This window comes from Lactuca virosa, chromosome 5, assembly GCF_052849685.1.
Source record: "Lactuca virosa cultivar CGN04683 chromosome 5, Lactuca_virosa_CGN04683_v6, whole genome shotgun sequence".
Lineage (NCBI taxonomy): Eukaryota > Viridiplantae > Streptophyta > Magnoliopsida > Asterales > Asteraceae > Lactuca > Lactuca virosa.
In genome coordinates, this window is record NC_136430.1 from 383,615,931 (window position 1) to 383,636,457 (window position 20,527).

Genomic DNA, 20,527 nt, shown 5'->3' on the forward strand with positions numbered 1-20,527 from the left:
TCCCTAAGGCCCTATTTATAGCCTTGGATGCCTCCTTAGGTTTAGTACTCCTTCCCATTTGGGATGAGAGCATAACCACGAAATTTCACTCCTTTATTTATTCTACTCAATTTGGGTCTTGAGGGCAACCCAAAAGGACCCTGCTATTATTAGAAATATTACCAATAGTTAATGACCTTGGACACTATTCCAACAGTCTCCCACTTGGACAAGTCATCAACTATACGAGGACCAATATTTCTCAATAATCAACAGAGAGTTAGCCATCCAATGCAACTACCGAACTCTTGATCTAATCAAGATTTAGCCCTTAGATGATCATCCCTTCGTTCTATGATATCTGTATAAATTCGAGACATGGATAATGGTCAATCTCAAGAATTCAAGATTATGTTTCCCGAAATAGATTTGTGACGACTGCATCTGACTACTAAATTGAACACATCAATTCCAGTCAGGGCTCGGCCAAGCACTTTAGATGTCAGCACCAAATCATCGAGGGGCCCATAGATATCGCTTCTCCTATTAAGGCAGAAGGAACGAATAAACTTCGACTATATAGTTTCTGTCTATTTCATCATGTCACACATGGATATACCCTTTATAACTACCAATTACGGTTAGCGTTGGAGTATACCAATGCATAACAGAATCATAGAGCAAAACCCCACATGTATCTAGGTTTGAAGAATAAAAGATATTATCGTCTTAGAATTACTTGTGACAAAATCCATGAAGTAATCTCTAAGCGTGGGTTGGTCCAATACTAAAATCTCTATTAAGCACTCATGAGTGTTAGCGCAATCACTATGCTATGTCTAATCAATATGGACAATCCACCAATACTCATGACAGTCTTGAATCACTACTTACTTCCAAGAGTATGACCGACTGTGGACGTTTGAGTAAATTAATACTCGAGAAGTGGGTTCCAAACATGCAAAAGTGAGAACGCAGTGATAAGATAATTGAAATGACCGAACTCCATCATATATTAAGATCACCACTTAATAATCGCCAAATCAAATTAAAACTTATACCGCTTAAAGTTCTCGGGTTTTAAAACAAACCAAACTAAGAGTTTTTAAGCCAATTCATTTACAAATCTATTGCCTCTCGACTTTGTCTGACTGTCGGACATGGTCAATGACATCGGCTTATGGAATGGATCAGCAAGATTATCTTTTGATATGAATCATTGACTATGATGTCTTTACATTTGACTCACTATCAAATGTGCTGGTACTTACTGAGTATGTTTCATGTGAGCTCGTGTGACTTGGGATCCATACTCGAGGTAAGTTCACCCAAAGTCACAAGAAACTTCATAAGGACCATCAATGATTGAATTTCAACAAAGATGTCACTAATGAATCTCTTTCAGTCACATTGTCCACTTTGCAATTTAACCAACTGCAATATACTCTAAGTATGTTAAATTCACTATGGTGTATTACCTGGTACTCTTTCAAGCTAATATATCACCATTCAGTAAAAGCACGAATTCCGACTGCGAACGGAATTGCCTTTATTAGTGCGGAACTTAGCATCAATGTAACTCTTACAATGATCTCATCCATACTATCAAGATCATCTCTTTTGTCCTCCAAGGACACTTAAGAATTTTCTTGATCTTGATTCATTGATTCTTGCCAAATTGATCTAATCAAACTTGTCATGCTCAAGGCATACGAGTCATTAGATCTAGTACATGTCATGACATTTATGATCGATCCCATAGCAGAAGCATGTGGTACACGACTCATTTGCTTTAGCTCAATAGTAGAACTAGGACATTAGCATTGCTCAATGTCATGCCAGCCTAAACTCCTTTTTGAGTTCTGCATGTCGAGTTTCCTTAACATTCAATGTACTTTGGCTTAATCCAATGAATCACCTTGATATATGTATGTGTTCTGTATCTCCCATGTATATCATAGTGAAACAATTCTCAAACCAAGCCAAGCTTTTACACTTGCTAAGTTAGAATATAATTTCCTATGAATAGTACATTATCTATGTACAATACAAGGATGACTACAGTGCTCCCACTAGCACTGACATATATATGGCTTATCTATGTTTCTCGAAATTCAAACTCCTTGAACATTCTCATTGAAACAAAGAATCCAATTACTCCCACTAGCTTTGACATATATATGGCTTATCTTTATTTCTTCGAAATTCAAACTCTTTGAACTTTCTCATTGAAATAATGATCCATCTTGCGAGATGCTTATTTCGGTCCATGAATGAACTTATTAAGCTTACACATCCTTCAAAACCTATCTTGTTTAATTATATGTTTGTTCCTATCCATGATTGTCTCTACTTGAAGATCCACTTGCACCTAAGGGTTAAGGTCAAGTGCTTGATCTACCAAATTACAACATACATGGATTGAATTCCTCCTTCCATGTTATAGCCTTTAGGGCCTACCATAGCTTCCGATAGCTGGTACACTCTGATTGCTATCTACCAGTGACTCAAATACCTTAGCAATATAAACTCTTATATAACTAGGTCCATGACGTCTTCTATCAGATCTATAAGGAAAAATAGAAATATGTTAGTTTCCTTAATAGCTCTTTCAATTCCAAATTGAATGCTATGTCCAACTTTAGGCTCTTCATTGGTTGACTCTTGAATCTTATCAAAATCAATGTGGCTCCCACTAGCCCTTTTGGAAATCAGCTCCCTCTCTTGAAAGACTGCCCTTTGAGCAACATACACTTTGTTCTCAGAAGGTTGTTAAACAATTATCCAAAATGCTTGATGGGCTCTCCAACGAGATAACACATCTATAATCAAAGTCCTAGATTGTCGAGCGCTTCATGACAAGCGTAAGCCTCATAATCGTAGACTTCCATATATGGCAGTGAGGATAGAATCTCACTTCACATACCATAGAGTGTTTCAAGAACCTACTTAGTTGGCACAAGACCAAAGGACTTCTTGTAACGTTATTCATGGTACAATCCACGAATTTTTAGTGTGCATAATGCGACTCATCTAGTACAAAATCAATTAATGATTTGTTTCTCTATCCAACTAACACTTCCTAGCGGTAGTGTTATGGGTGGAGATAGATCGTGAAACTCCTTCACAATTCCTTAGATGATCGATAAAGTTTGGACTGAGATGCTCACTATGAATGTCTCATCCTATAGCCCAATTGATTCTTAACTTCGCTATATGAGAGCTCTGAACACCTGAGAGGTTCCAGACTCACATTCATACAAAGTTGGTCTCACTATGTATCGTGGTTAATCTGAACGGTCCATTAGTGTGAACTAATTCCAACAGATACTCACATCACCCAGTGACACATTCATCATCTATCTTTATAAACAAGATTTGCATTTATCATAAGACTCGAGGTCAAAAGATATCCAAAATCTGATCCAACTGGATACTTGGTAATGCATTTCTCATTTATGTATCCAAGACTATGATGCCACAAATACATTTCACCCAAAACTTTGGATGTATTTGAATCAATTTTGAAGTATTGTTACTATACTAGCTTCATATATTTCATGACTTTCTTTAAACATGTTAGAATGCTCCACATTTAAATAAGTCACAACTATCTCATGAATCATAGTATAAGCAATTTCAATTATAATACCATAGACTACACATTTTGAAAAGAGTTGTCTTTTGATCCTATGAATGTTGCAAGGGCTTGGCATTCATGATCAAATTATCTTCTCCATGTTTTAGTCTTCTTACTTCATTTTAGTGACTTTACATTCTTGCAAATGTCAGCACTAATCCTTAGCAAAACACTCAAGGTTTAGAAGTAATGTTTTGATGGCATTATAAATCCATATATTTGATTGAATAACAAACATGGAAGAACTAGTTATCTTTTGATCCAATGGAAAGTAGCACGGGCTCGTGATCCATGATCAAATTTAACTTCTTCATGTTCCAGTCCTTTCACCTCAAATATACATTTGGGCAAGTTTGATTTCTTAGTCCTTTTCTTGTTATGGAAACGAGCAGCTATCAGAACATGTCTTATAATAAGCCTTCTTTTGTCCTAGGTATTAGGGCCTAGATTAGGTATACTAATCGCCTTTTAAACCATGGGCAATTGGCTTTCTTCTTGACATTTCTATTCATGATAGTAAAATATGGGAGTGTTTTGAAGTATGAGTTTCTATGATTGGCCATGTTAGTTCCAAAAGGAAACCTCAACATGCTACACAACTCCTTAATGGACATTCCAAGTTGTTCATATCAAAATCAGAATGAACTGATCATATGTACATGTTAGCTAGTTGACTAACCATAGTCAACTCCTAACTCAAGAAAATTCCATTTTACTTCAATATGTCAACGTACATTTGATAATTGCTCTTTCTAACAATTTAGAATGCAATGTTTGAAGTAACCTAGGAAGAGCTTTAACAAAGGCATGATATTTCCTTTCGTTTATGAGAACTATTCCCAAACTACGAAACTGACAAGATTGATCATCCTCATAGCTAATCCTTTCAAAGGTTTTATAGCAGTAGATTTTAGTGGATAAGGTTTTCGACATCATTCAATAAAATTCCATTATAGTTTGTTTTACTTATCCTTAGAAAATAATCACCCTAAATTATTTTAGAAGGCTAGGATCCATATTTGGCTCCATGATGTGTAAAGGGATGCCGTAAACACACCATAAAGTTATTTAGGTAGGCAAAGCCCTTTGCCAATTTCGATCACCACGAAATTCCTAGATCTTTGAGATTCATTGACTATCAATGACATGTTAATCTCGGATTATGTTCATCTCAAATTCAATGACGGGGTTGCCCCGGATCACTGAACAGATGGTGAATCGACCATACAAAATCGCATGGTCCCCGGCTCAAGTTACGCTTGAGATTCGCGAGTTCCACATCATTCTCTACCTATACTCTCAAATTGACGTGCCGGTTAACCACGCAAGCTCCATCAACAAGTTATAAAGAGAATGTGCAACTTTTATGGATAACATAAGATTCACATTAAATAGATTGAGAATTAACCATACAAAATCGCATGGTCCCCGGCTCAAGTTATGCTTGAGATTCGCGAGTTCCATATCGTTCTCAACTATATTCTAGATTGATGTGCCGGTTAACCACACTAGCTCCACCAATAAAATATAAAGAGAATGTGCAATTTTCATGGATAATATAAACTCACATTCTATTAATAAAACGGGATTTTGTTTTATACTTGTATTTAGAATACTTTTAGATTGGCCATTATCACTATCAAACCCTTTCGGTAACTTCATTCTCAAAATGCAATAGGGCGGTGAGGGTGGTAAGCACGAAGCATATTAAAAACCGACCTCATTAGGAATCAAAGAGACCTCCTTAAACCCTTACATTAGAACGGGTGAGCCTAGTCGAGGTAAGACTGACAATGTCAACATTTAAACACGCGAGGGCGCATGTTGTAACTTTCTTATACATATAATAAACACAATTCTAATATATATATATATATATATATATATATATATATATATATATATATATATATATATATATATATATATATATATATATATATATATATATATATACAAGGGGTAAATTTAAAACTCTTTAAATTTAGTTGTCTATTGTTAATTCTAATTAATTGCGAGGACGCAATGTAACAATTAATAAATCATGAGGGGTTAATATTCAAATTTATAAATCCATATTATAAACAATATTAAATATTTAAATTCACTATTTAAATAACAAATAAATATTCAAATTCAAATAAACACATTTAAATAATATATATCAATTAATAAATATTCAAATTCAAATAAACATATTTAAATAATATTTATCCATTATCAAATAAATATTTAAATTCAAATAAACACATTTAATTAATATTTATCAACTTTCCAGATTCAAAAACAATTTAAATTAGGTATTTATCCATATTTTATAAAGCTTCATATTTGAAAAATGGCAAAAATCTGAAACCCTAATTTCTGCCAAGCTCACGTCGTGACCTCCTTGTTCACGTCGTGAGCTACGACTAGGGTTTTTATCAATTACGAATTTTTCATCTAATCTTCTTCCATTCAGATTCAAACAAGTTTTTACAGAAAATATGGACCTAGGGTGAAAGTAACCATGAACCAATGGCTCTGATACCACTGTTGGGTTTTCTACACATCAAATACACTCTAAAACTAGGCAGCGGAAAAATCGAAACAACGATATACCTAAGTGTACATGCATCCTATGGATCTATGGCTTCATGCTAATTACATCAACCCTAGAAAACTAAAACATAAGTAAGAAAACATACCTCTTATGTAGCCCTTGATCTCCATGCTTGAGATCTTGAACCTCCATGAAGTTGCTTGGATGAAAGGATCCAAACCAGAATCCCTCTAATGATATCACACCCAATGACACCAAAGAGTGGAATAAAATACCTAGGAGAAGGATCAATTTCACAAACCCAAAGGGGTTAGAAATCGTCCCTTAAGAGGGGAGGAAGAAGGGTTGGCGAATACTTCAAGCCAAGGTGCAAGGAGGAATGAAATCCCTAAGGCCCTATTTATAGCCTTGGATGGCTCCTTAGGTTTAGTACTCCTTCCCAAGTGGGATGGGAGCATAACCACGAAATTTCACTCCTTTATTTATTCTACTTAATTTGGGTCTTGAGGGCAACCCAAAAGGACCCTGCTATTATTAGAAATATTACCAATAGTTAATGACCTTGGACACTATTCCAACAGGTTGGTCCCTAACGCTTGCATGGTTGAGGCTTGACCATCAAGCTCCGATTTTTATGACTCAACACACCTCCAAGAGCTCAAAAGGATAGATCATATGGTATAAAGTTCCTTAACTCCAAGAATCCAAACTATGGGACCAAAAGATGACATTTTCCACCCCAAAAAGTAGATCTAAGCAAGTAATGATCAATGTTTAAGCTTTAAACCTTCAATGGGTCAGAAATGGTTCCAAACTTCTTGATATACAAGCTCTTCCTATGTCCTTGCTTCTTCTCAAGTTTCCTTCTTCTTCAAAGGCTCTAAAGAACACCCAAAATCACTTAAGAAGCTCACAAATACACTAAGGGTGGCTTAGGGTTCGAGATTTCCCAACCACAATATGTCAACATATATAACAGATAAACATAAACACATATCCAACAAGTATAGGTAACCATATAGATCTACCAAATACTGTCTCTACAGGTCACCTATACAAGAAACAGGGACCCAATCTCAATATACTATTCAAATTACCCAAAATGACCTAAGGTCAAACTTGGTCAAATTCAATGGTTAAAAGTCAACCTCCAGTTGGTTGCCAAGTCGTGGCCACGCCGTGGCCGTTTGTTGACAAAACAGACGAGCCTTAGCCTAGTCGCCACGCCGTGGGCACTTGGCTCCTAACAACTTAATGGGTTAAGTTGTTTTCTTCTATTCTAAGGGCTCCAAACCTCATATCTAGTCCATTTTATGCTCTAAGTGGATAAAGTTTCCAACTTTATCCCCTTACGATCTCCAAGATATAGATCCAAAAAAGGGTAAAACACAACTTGGAATAATTCAATAAGCACTTAATCTTGAAGACCTCTAGTCCAACACTTCCCGAAAGGTTTCTAACATCATAAATAACATAAAAATCCATGCTTTCCATACATGCATGTCCAATGCATGTCTTGAACTCCTATTAGGTCAAAATGAGGGTTTATGGCCAAAAATCCATGCATGACACCAAAAATCATTACTAATCCAAATCCAAAGCACCAAATACCCTAGATGTCCTGGAGATTCATAAAGTTGCAAACTTTATGAGATCTCACCACTCCAACAAACACAAACATGAAGATTTAGGGACAAAACTCAAGATCTAACAACCTATCATGATAAAAATCGAGTCTTGAACACTAAAAAGGCCCAAAAGAGTGCTATAACAAAGGATGAGTAATTTCTTGCTGAATCTTAGCTCACTTCTTATTCTTTCTTCCTTCAATGGCTTCAAAGAACACCAAAAAAGCTTAAATAAAGGAGGAATGGGATTAGGGTTTCTCTGATCTCAAGGTGGCTGATGGAGGGTGGGGATGAGCAAACCCTAGCCTCCTCATTCCTTTAAATAGGGAGCAAAACCCAGAAAATAGAGTTTGTCATTTGCCAGCTGCCATGTCGTGGCCATATACTGCCACATCGTGGCGGCTTAAATGAACACGCGATCTTATCTTGATTTGGCACGTCGTGGTGTCTCTACCATGCTATGGCAAACCCTAAAATGCCAAAAATTGAAAATATGAAGTACCTTGGGATCCGGGTGTTACATGTAGTAATCGTAAAACCAAGAGCATGCATATAGAGAATATCCAAATCTGAATTCGTAAGAGGAAATTATGTTTTTCTAATATTTCAGCGTAATAATGTTAGCACATAAACCAAAATTCAAATCATTCAATTTTTAGGAAAAAAATCTAAACGAGAGTTAAAGATCTCGTCGATATGATTCCTTTGATATAAAGACAGTCGAGAACGAATGTCGTATGAAAGAGTTATGATTTTTATACAGACTTTATCAGTCTAAACATGTTAAAAATATAAATTTAAAAATAAAGTGAGAACTAGCCGATGGAGTCTAAACTGAAGTTGTAGATCTCATCGATAGCTATGCGTGGATATAAAGAACGTCGAAAATAGAGCTCGTATGAAGAAGATATGAATTTATGAAAATCTAGAAAAATTTGCGCATGTGGGCACGGGGCACGACACACAACCCTTCTAGAAGCATGAGACGCAGACAAATCTAGTCCTGACATGTGGCAAGCATTTGGAAGAACGACAAAGGTGTAAAGGTGTGACACGCCTATTAAGGGGTGCGCGACACACCTCCTGGACCCTATATATACCCTTCGAAAACTTCATTCTTTCCACACAAATTCCAATCTCTTTCCCTCTGAGGTGCTACTCTTTCTTGATTCCAACCTTTTGGAGTATCTTGGATATTTTTAGCAAAACTCTGGAGCTCTAGGAGCCCGATGAAAAGTGGTGTTCGGGTCGGAGTTCTGCCCGCATAATTTATCGGTTTTCGCTAAAATTTTTGTAAGTTAAGCTATACTTATTTTATTACTAGTGTAACTTAGATTTATGTTCATAGTCATTATTATGAACCTATAAATAATATTTATCATGATTCAAAGTCATTATACTGATTGATCTACTTACGAGAATGATGTCTAGGCTGAATTTAGTGAGGTCATTAAAGTGGAATTTCCAAATAGAGTACTTTTTATACCAAACGAATCCTACCTCCAATATGATCCTACCTGGTTGTTCCTTACTTGATAGATCTTGATGTAGACATTGCGATTATTAAAGAATCTAGACTATCATTAGTCACAATGAATATAAGACTAAGACTTAGTGATATTCGTATCTAGGTCACGTCAAAAGGAAAAAGTTAAGGTGTTAGGTGAAGCTCTACCGAAATCACCAGTCATCCACTTTTAACAAGTGAGTACATAATTACTTTCAACTTACACATAAATACAAGTATTCTAATTGCTTAAATGTTGTGTGCCGTTTAGTTGTGGTTAATATATCTATGTAAAATGATATGACTATTTCTTGATTAAGTTGTATATTAATCATACTTAATATATGATTGGGTAGTGAAGAACTATGTGAAATAATAGATGAAAGGCTGTGATAGGTTAGTGAAGAGTTGTGTGATAGGTTAATAAAGGTTTGTGAGAAATAATAAGATGTGACTTGTTGTGCTGTGAACAAAGTACTATCGTACTGTTGTGTTTACCCAAAGTACTATCGTACTGTTGTGTTTACCCAAAGTACTATTCATACTGATGTGTTTACCCAAAGTACTATCATACTGCTGTGCCCATCCAATGTACTAACGTACTACTGTGCTTACCGAAAGTACTGTTGTACTGTTGTGCCTAGTCATGTAGAAAAATATTAGTTAGAAAAAAGGTTATGCAAAATGATAAGTTGTGACCCGCTGTGTTGTAACCACAGTACCATCGTATTGCTGTGCTCACCTAAAGTACTATGGTAATACTGTGTCTAGTTAATTAAGGAAGTATAGATGGCAACTCCTGCTGATAAAGATCCTTTAGGAAAGATCCTTTGAGATCATTATTTAAGGATTAGGAAGTGAAGATAACAAGAATGGGTAACTGAGTTAATTGTTTGTTGAAAAATATATAATTAAAAAAATTATAATATTGTAGGTTGAAAACGCTATGTACTCACCAGATTTCCCAACCCGACCCACTCAGTTTCTTTGTATCATAGGAAGCAGTACAAAGATAACGGTGTTTGGTTCTGATGAGAGATTTGACAAAATATAGGATGTTGTAAGGCCTGTAATGATTGCATTTATGCTTATGTTTCTTGTACCAGTTATGACATCTCAAGTTTTAATAAATCAATGAAAAAACATTTTTTCGGAAATACTTTTATGGGACAAATTCCGCAATAAAAGAATACTCTATTTTAAAATAAACATAAATAAAAAGATCTTTTCTGACCGTGAAAATGAGGATGTCAAAGTTGAAAACCTACTATCTGAAAGGATATTTATGTTAATGCTTATTTGGCAAATAAGTTGACATCTTCGTTGACCCTGACACCTTAACAAATCTTCTTAGGCCAACAAAGATTTTTGGGGGAAAAAAGAAAATCCATTTTCATCACTATATACCTGTTTTTGAAGCTCTTGATTTTGATTTAGGCTTTGTATTTGAGACTAAGAACAAGAAGTACTTGAAGCTGTTGATTTTGATTAGGCTTTGTATTTGAGATCAAGAACAAGTACTTGTCTTTAGTTTAGGATTTAGGACAACCATATCCACCAGAGTCAACATATCTGCTAATACAATAACATTTGAAACGATTTCTCCTCCTAAAGGGACCGTCTAGTAGATTTCAAGAACCATTTTCAAAATCGGAAGTCTAAAACACCCCACATTGATTTCATTTTTTGATTTGTATTATGATTTTTTATACACCAACTTCTATGAAACACGAGTTGCATGTTTCTTTCCCCGTCAATTGATCATGAGACATAGTTAATAGTTTTTTTTATTTTTTTATTTATTATTATTATTATTATTTTTGTTGGGGGGGGGGGGGGTGTTCCCCTTTAAATCTGGAGTTTTAGAAACAATTACATCCTTTCTCCAAACACATGAATTAAGATTTCAGATATGGATTTCAACCTAACATTACAGATATGGGTTTCCTCTCCATGTTCCTTCTCCCGATACATGTATTCGTGTTTGTTTTTTAGATATGGATTTTAAAATGTGTAAATGATTGAGATCTTTGTGGGGGCTAGGAGGGGCTGTGCCTCCCCTGTTTTTTTTTTGTCACAACTAGTCTTTAAGTATTAAAATTTTTTACATATTAAGCCCAAAAGCTATAAAATTTGGCTTTGCCTCCTCTGTTCTCTTAAAAAAAAACTAAATAAATAAATACATACATAAGCCATAGTTGATTTCCTTATAAAATCATTAAATCATTATTCTTTTTATGGTTTCTGCCAACGGTATAAAATTATTGAATTTAGTTTTGTATGTCGTCATGCTCTAGTCATAACTATTGCCCAAAGAGAAAAAGCATTGCATGAGAAGTGTTTTGGGGAAAAATTCACGTAGCACAACCAGTAAGCTCATTACACGTGTACAAAATTTGGTTCCATCCAATAACACACATCTACGTGTATACGAAGGGTAAACCAGTAAAAAACCAATAATACCTTCGGCTCCCTCTCTTTCTCAGTCCCTCTGCAGCAAAGTCTTCACTTTGTATAAGCTTGATTGACTCGAAATCTCTAACGCCCTCACAAAACCTCACACATCAGGATTTCGACGGCCGTTAATGGCGGTCCCCGTAGATGCCATTATCAAGCAGTCGCCGCCTTCTTCGAGTCTGCGTTTCGCCTTCGGAAATGTTCTCGCCTTCTTCATTCTCCTGTTAATCGGAGTTCTTGCATTCTCGATCCGTTTGTTCTCGGTAAATTCACTGGATCCAAACGTCGATCGATACATATATGATAGTTAAATTGCGATTTTTTGATCTGATTTAATTCGTTTCTGTTGCAGGTCATTAAGTATGAAAGTGTTATTCATGAATTCGATCCTTATTTCAATTACAGAGTCACTCAGGTTTGCCTTTTTGTTTATTTAAATGGTTTATGTAGTTAAGGTTTTGTTTTTTGTTTTGTTGATTTGGTACTACAAGGGTTGTTGAGCAGTAAAATATGTGATGTTAACGTGCAGGATGTTAGGGAAGTTTTTTGTTCGTTTAGGATTTCACTTCAAGAATTTAGGGCAGTAGTTTCATTTCTTTTTGATTGCGGCATATCACTGTTGTTATTTTGCTAGTTGAACATGAATTTGAATCGCAATGCCACTTAGATGTTTTCAGAGCGAGTGATTGTAAAATAAATAGTACATTGAATTGGTTAGGAAGTTATACGAAAATTAGCCCATCCATGGTGAAATGCTTTTCGGTTGTGCATCTCCTGAGTTCCGAAATCATTCTTATACAATTCTAAAAATAGCATGATAACAGTTGAACATATAATTATAAGTTGTTTCTAAATATAGAAACTTCAAGCTGGAGAACTTTGATATTGGTTTATGAAAAACTTTCTTAGTATCATAAAAGTATAAGCACAGAGAAAAACCAGATGCACATCAGGCTAGTGTTTATAACTCTCTTTAGAAGAGACATAAATCTTATATTCCTCTTCTCCCCCTTTCAAGAAAGCTGCTAAATGTCATTTCACATCCCTTAAGATTCATGTCTATAATGTACATTTCAATAAGTTCAATGTATTGCTTATAGTTTCTGTTTCTCTTTTGATTTCAGTTCCTCACAAAGAATGGGATATATGACTTCTGGAATTGGTTTGATGATCGCACCTGGTATGTGTATAAGGTTTTATTTTTACTTTTATTTATTTATTTTTAAAGTTATATCACTTCATGAAGTTAACATGACACCATATATTCTACTTCTCATAAGGTATCCTCTTGGACGAGTCATTGGTGGAACTGTGTACCCTGGATTGACTTTGACTGCTGGAACTATATGGAAGTATGTATTAATTATTATACAAATAAGTTGTTTTTTTTTCTACTATTCTAATAAATTCAAACCAGAAATATAACATATGTTCTTGATTTCAGGGTGCTTCAATCCTTGAACATTCCTCTCTCTGTAGAAACTGTGTGTGTATTTACTGCTCCTGTGTTCTCTGCCTTTGCTGCATGGGCTACATATCTACTAACCAAGGTTTTATTTTTAATCTTTTTGTGTTTTAAACTTTTAATAAATACTTTTAGCTTCATTGATGTTCTTAAACTAATACTAACATCCCTCAATCTTGCTCACTTATTTTTATCTAGGAAGTTAAGGGAACAGGTGCTGGACTTACTGCTGCAATTCTTCTTGCCATGGTAAACACATAAAGGGTACTTCAGAAATAATCAAAATTTTATCATACAGATTAGTTGTCTCTTTAGTTACTGATTATTTTTTTTTTATATTTTATAGGTTCCATCTTATATATCTCGATCAGTGGCTGGAAGCTATGATAATGAAGCAGTTGCTATCTTTGCTTTAATCTTCACTTTCTATCTCTACATCAAGGTCAGTTTTATCAATACAAATTGCCTTCATTTCACATCTTGTTAAAAACATAAAACAAAACTATTTTCTGACAAAAATATTTTCATTGCAGACTTTGAACACAGGATCCCTCTTCTATGCTACATTAAACTCCATTTCATATTTCTACATGGTAGGCTTAAAATGGTCCTATTTTCTATTTTCTTTTTTCTTTTTAAAATTTACATTTTTTATATTGTTTGATTTCATTTAGGTCTGTTCTTGGGGAGGATACACCTTTATTATCAACCTTATACCAATGCATGTGCTTCTTTGCATTGTAACTGGTCGCTATTCCTCTCGTTTATACATTGCATATGCTCCACTTGTAAGTCTACAAATTTATAAATAAATTAACAATATGTTCTTTTCTTTTTCTTCATCTTTTTTTTTGCCTTTTTTGTTGTCAAATTGGTTTTTGTTTCATGAACATTTTGTTATGCAGGTTGTTTTGGGAACTTTATTAGCAGCATTGGTGCCTGTTGTTGGTTTTAATGCAGTGATGACATCAGAACATTTTGCATCATTCTTGGTGATTTTCCATTCCATAATAACTGGTGTCATTTTAAGACATGTTTATGTTACATAATTCTATATTTTTTAATTCTATTAAATTTTTATTTCAGGTTTTCATTGTTATCCATGTGGTTGCTCTTGCACATTATATCAAAGGAATTCTCTCTCCAAAGATGTTTAAAGTCGCTGCTACCCTTGTAGTATCTGTTGGCCTGTAAGTTTCAATCACTTTTGATAAAAAGAAAATAAATTTAACCAATTACAACCAATTAAAATTTTAACATGTTATTATTATCAATGTATTATTATTATTATTCAGGGTGGTATGTTGTGCTGTGATAGCAGTACTTGTAGCAGTAGTTGCATCTAGTCCTACAAAAGGATGGAGTGGAAGAAGCTTAAGTCTTCTTGATCCGTAAGTAATCAAAATTCAAAATAATTATTTCTTATTTTATTTTCACTTAAAGAGTTTTCTAATGAATCTTTGACATTCTTTCCTTTATTTTTATAAATTATATCAGAACTTATGCAAGCAAATACATCCCAATTATTGCAAGTGTCAGTGAACATCAACCACCTACATGGCCATCTTACTTCATGGATATTAACGTTTTAGCATTCTTAGTCCCTGCTGGAATTATCGTAAGTTCGCAATTTATATTTTCTAAATTTCTCTTCCTTTTGACTTTTTTTAACTTTTGACTTTTGACCTTTGACCTGTTCTTTTCTCTCAGGCATGCTTTACACCGTTATCTGATGCAAGCTCCTTTGTAATCCTTTACCTAGTCATGTCGGTTTATTTCTCTGGTGTCATGGTAAGCACTTTATACTTATAAAAATAATTTATATTTTATATATTTAATATTTTATAGTTGTTATATTTATAAAATGGTGTGACAGGTAAGGCTGATGCTTGTGCTTGCTCCAGCTGCATGCATAATGTCTGGAATTGCACTTTCTGAAGCTTTTGATGTTTGTACAAGATCAATTAAATACTATATTTCTACCCTTTCTGATAGTCTCCTGACTGATGTAAGTATCTAAATCTGATTATAGCAATGAACTTTGTAAACTACATAAGTGACAAATTATAGCAATGTACTTTGTCATCTTTAAGGCAGGGGATATTGTATCCCCACAAAATGACGTCATCAAGCCTGAGAAAAAGGAAGACTTGTTGAAGGAAAGACCTTCTAGAAAGAACAAGAAAAAGGAGAAGGAGAATATCGAAAAGCCTTCTGTGAAACCCCAAATTACAAAAATGCCCCTGGTCTTGCCTGTTGAGGCATCCATCTTTGCTCTTTTCTTGATTGTCTTGCTCGGTGCCTTCTATGTTGTAAGCATACTTCCTTTAATCTTTTCCTTTTTTTATTTTATTTTATTCTCTCACAGGAAAAAGACCAAAATACCCTTGAAAATTAAATTTACTGAATTGTCATAGGTCCATAGTGTTTGGGCTGCAGCAGAGGCGTATTCGGCTCCTTCAATTGTGCTTACATCTCATTCCCATGATGGACTTCATGTTTTTGATGATTTCAGAGAGGCGTATGCATGGTTAAGCCATAACACAGAAGTAGATGACAAGGTAAGTTGCTATTATTTTAAAACGTAACAAATAATTACTAGTAAAAAATGTTATAAAGAGATTAAATATAAATAGTAAATACACCCAGGTTGCATCTTGGTGGGACTACGGTTACCAAACAACCGCAATGGCAAACCGCACTGTCATTGTTGATAATAACACATGGAACAACACACATATCGCAACAGTTGGCACTGCCATGTCATCACCTGAAAAGGACGCGTGGCAAATTTTCAATTCCTTGGATGTGAAATACGTACTTGTCGTGTTTGGTGGTTAGTTTTCTTAATTTTCTTTCCTTACAAATTCAGGAGAAGGAATTACGTAAAATATTTAAATTTTAATATCTAATATTCTTAGGTCTCGTGGGATACCCTAGCGATGACATAAATAAATTCCTATGGATGGTTCGTATTGGAGGAGGCGTTTTCCCACACATCAAGGAACCTGATTATCTGGTAAATAAATATATTTCTTCTCAAATATTTTCATTTTAATTCTTATTTACTAAATTTTATTATTTTTGTTGTAGAGAGATGGTCAATACAGAATTGACTCACAGGCGACTCCAACCATGCTTAACAGTCTCATGTACAAATTATCGTATTTCAGGTATTTACGTTTAAAATTCTAACTTCTAAAAACAAAATAAAACATAAAGAGTATTTTATATTTTTGGTCCCCGAGTATAACTGATTCGTTCTCAAAAAGTTTATTTTGCACTTTTGGTTGTTTAAATTTTGTTTGTAACGTTTTTGGTCCTTATTCCAGATCATTATATTTTTGGGACCAAAATTGCAAAATTCAACTATATTTAAGGACCAAAATAGTGTTACTTTGAACAGGGACCAAAGATGTTACAAAAACTTTAAGTAAGGACCAAAATTGAAAAAAAAAACTTTTTGTAACGTTTTTGGTCCTTATTCCAAGTAAGATAATTATATTTTCGGGACCAAAATTGCAAAAACCAACTATATCGGGGACCAAAAATGGTCATTTTACTTTGAACAGGGACCAAAGATATTACAAAAACCTTACCTAAGGACCAAAATTGCAAGAAAACTTTTGGTACAAAAATTGCAAAAATCAACTATGTTCAGGGATAAAAAACCGTCATATTACTTTGAACATGGACAAAAAATTTAGAAGAACCTCAACTAAGGTCCAAAAGTGCAAGAGAAAACTTTATGGGATAAAAATTGCAGAAGTCAGCTATATCCAGGGACTAAAAATGTAATTTACGGTAAAATTATGCTAAACCAGTTGTTTTTGTATTCTATAGGTTTGTGGAGACCGATGGTGGTAAAGGATACGATAGAGTAAGGAGGACTGAAATTGGAAAGAAATACTTTAAATTAACACATTTTGAGGAGGTAAGTATATTTAATTATGTTTGCTTACATTTACATAGATTTTTTTTTTATTAGTCGTTTGCAATTTGATAACAAAATTTCATCATATGTAATGTAGGTATTCACAACTCATCATTGGATGGTTCGGATTTATAAATTAAAACCTCAAAAGAATAGGATTCGAGGGAAGACCAAGAAATTAAAATCGGTAATTTATTTATTATTTATTTTTTGTGGGTGTGTTTTGGACGAGTCTTGCTAACGTTTTAATATTTTGCAGAAAACAAGCTCGGCTACACCGAGAAGCGGGACAACACTGAAGAAAAATCCTTGGCATTAGAAGTTAAGGAGATATGAAATTAGATGAGATACACAGCTTTTTTTTATACAAACGATTGTGAGTTGTGATCATCAATCAAAAGATTTTGTAGGGAGTTATGTTGGTGAATGAGATAATCAACTTTTGAACTACAGGTAAAGGATTCGTGTTTTTATATTAAAAAAATATTCACATTTTTACAAACTTTAAATATTATTTTTATAATTTTACAAAGTTTAAAACTACAAAATAAATTTTTCATTTTTAAAATAGAATAAACATTCATTTTATAAAGTTATATTCAAGTCAAATCGATTGTTCATAAATCATAATTCATAATCAGAGTTATAAGGAAGACAATGTGGAACCCCGAAACATAAAACTGTTGATGTGTGTTTATAGTTCCGCCTTTGCAATCTAATAAGTACCTGAAAAACATTTTTATCCTCAACTGTAAAGCTTAGTGAGTTCCCCAAAATATCACATACAACACAACATAAATAAACAACTATGTGTTATCAGCAGTTTTAGGGACTATCAGCAGTCCCAGTAGGCTAATAACACGTCTTGTGGGCTAACAACATTTCCTATGAGTTATTGTTAGTGATTAGGGTTTAGGCCCAAGCCCTTTAGGGTTTAGATTAGGTCTTTTATGTATCCCTATTTATATGAGGTTTAACCTCACTATTTATCAATGAAACATTTTATTATATAACATGATATCAAAGCTCTACGTTAAAATCCTACTGTCGACACCAACCCGCTACCGCCGTCCTCCACCTCCGACAACATTTTCTCATAGTCGTCGGAGGTGACTTCATTATGCTTCATATTCCCTTCGTTTGTTTTTTTTCTCCTCCTAAATAATAAAGCAGCTGCCGACACCAAACTAGAGCTCTTACATTGGCTTCTTCTACTGCCTCATTTGCTTATGTCTCCTTGTCGGATGGCTCATGCCTCCAAGCTTTCTGCCTTCTCCTTAACTTGCCTTTATTTAAGATCTATTTTCCGAGTCAGTCGGAATAGGCTCCGTACGCCACAGCTCGAACCCTCTTTCTTTCTCGTTGCTTTTCTTTGGACTCCTCTACCGTCGACTCGATGATCGTCGCCGCCGCTGCTCCTCTCTTCTTATACAAAGGAACCGTCGCTGGCTGCCGCTTCTTTTTTCTCCTTCTCCTTCTCCTTCTCCAACGAGCGGTTGTTGTTAGCCGTCATCGTTAGAGCTCTGCCACCGTCGCTGCCGCTGTCTTCATTTATGTCATGTTTTATGTTTTTGTTTTTCCAGTTTAATCGTCCTCTCCCGATCAAACTGCGGGGGGATGTTAATGATTAGGGTTTAGGCCCAACCCTTTAGGGTTTATATTAGGTCTCTTATGTATCCCTATTTATATGATGTTTAACCTCACTATTTATCAACGAAACATTTTATTATATAACAGTTATCAACAATCCTGGGGACTATCAGCAGTCCCATTGGGCTAACAGCACACCCTGTGGGTTATCAGCAACCCTTGTAAGTTCTTCCAAGTCCACTCTGTAACATTCAGTTTAGGTGAGCAATTGTCAGGTTTAAAATTCAAAGATTTAACCCTACTCACGACGTGAGGTATGTATGTCACGTCGTGAGGAAGTTAGTGCAACCGCGTATCACCTTCGGGCTCACGACGTGAGATCAACCTGGGAGGAAACCCTAATTTTTTTTTTTGGGGGGGGGGGGGGTTATTCCGTATTTAAGGGAAGTGAGGGCTAGGGTTAGCCCACCCTCAACCTCCATCACCTCCTTGCACTCCCCTTTGAAACCTTAGCATCCACATTTGATCTTGAGCTTATTTGTGGTGGTTCTAGCCAAGGAGAAGAAGAAGATCATCTAGTCCATCATTTCTGCATTCAAGTCTCTCCATTAAGCATTCTCACACCTTTTGGACCTTTTGTGAGTTTCAAGTTCATTGCTTTATGAGTCCATAAGCTTAGATCTATGTTTTTTTTTCTTAATCATTCATATTCAAGATGATGTAGTGGTTGGAATTCATAAGGTTTCCAACTTTATGGATCTCCAGTGTCCTTTGAGTAGTATAGATGCTAGATCTAGAATATGGTTGAGTGTTATGACTCTTGCATGATATTTGGTGTCATTTTCTCCTTTTGTGCCCTAGTTAGTGTTTGGGACATGCATTGGGCATGCATGTAACATCCATAAAAAATCATGCCAAATTTAAACTTTTTAAAACATTTCAAAACCAATAATTATTACAACTTGTTTTCAAAATAGTTTAGTGTCAGAGTATCCCAGAATCAAATCATGAAACATAAGGAGGTGTACGATCACGCCTTCGCCTTCCCGCGATCATCAAAAGTACCTGAAACAATAATCGATAAATGTAAGCTCGAAGGCTTAGTGAGTTACCCCCAAAATACCAACGCCATACATATATAACCATATCATATAAACAACAACATGCATAATGAGCCATCAGCCTGACTGGACCGCCTCGCAGGCCATCAGTCTATCTGGACCGCTCTCCGAGCCATCGGCATGTCTGGACCGCCTCGCGGGCCTTCAGCCTATCCGGACCGTTCGTCGGGCCTTCGGTCTGACTAGTATGCCCTCCCGGGTCTGCAGTCTATTCGGTCCGCCCTGGGTATGTTGGCCTAAGCACAAAGCATGACCGCCTCAACCCAACCCCCAATCAAACAAACATGTGCACATAAATATCATACGCTAGCTAGCATGTATAGATAGTCATACAGATCTAACAGATCACTAACATGGCAACCATCCTATAACCAGGATATCGATCTAACCGATCACTAACATAGCAACCATCCTATACCCAGGATACCGATCTAACAGATCACTAACATAGCATAATCCTATAACCAGGATACCAATCTAACATATCACTAACATGACTACCATCCTATAACCAGGATACAAATCGTAAAGCATATCATGCAATAAACCCGAATACAAATCCGAAAAGGGCCGACATTGGTTCCTTAGACCTTGTTGATATAGTGAGGAGAACTCACATCACAAGTAGTGCTGAACTGGACTAAAAGTCTCCGATCGCTGCCTC

General features: G+C 35.3%; 1 protein-coding gene across 1 annotated transcript; it reads left to right on the forward strand.

The window, feature by feature from the left end:
* The first annotated feature begins 11,774 nt into the window (after positions 1 to 11,774).
* STT3A (staurosporin and temperature sensitive 3-like A) lies at positions 11,775 to 17,602 on the forward strand. Its single transcript, XM_079053933.1, has 23 exons — positions 11,775 to 12,016; positions 12,106 to 12,168; positions 12,878 to 12,933; positions 13,034 to 13,105; positions 13,198 to 13,303; positions 13,417 to 13,467; positions 13,565 to 13,660; positions 13,752 to 13,811; positions 13,893 to 14,006; positions 14,124 to 14,210; positions 14,305 to 14,408; positions 14,514 to 14,609; positions 14,716 to 14,836; positions 14,929 to 15,009; positions 15,095 to 15,226; positions 15,312 to 15,530; positions 15,636 to 15,779; positions 15,868 to 16,054; positions 16,140 to 16,237; positions 16,312 to 16,391; positions 17,062 to 17,152; positions 17,250 to 17,339; positions 17,412 to 17,602. Exons 1-23 carry the CDS (start codon positions 11,882 to 11,884, stop codon positions 17,469 to 17,471), a joined length of 2,343 nt encoding a protein of 780 aa, XP_078910059.1. The 5' UTR covers positions 11,775 to 11,881; the 3' UTR covers positions 17,472 to 17,602.
* The last annotated feature ends 2,925 nt before the right edge of the window (positions 17,603 to 20,527 follow it).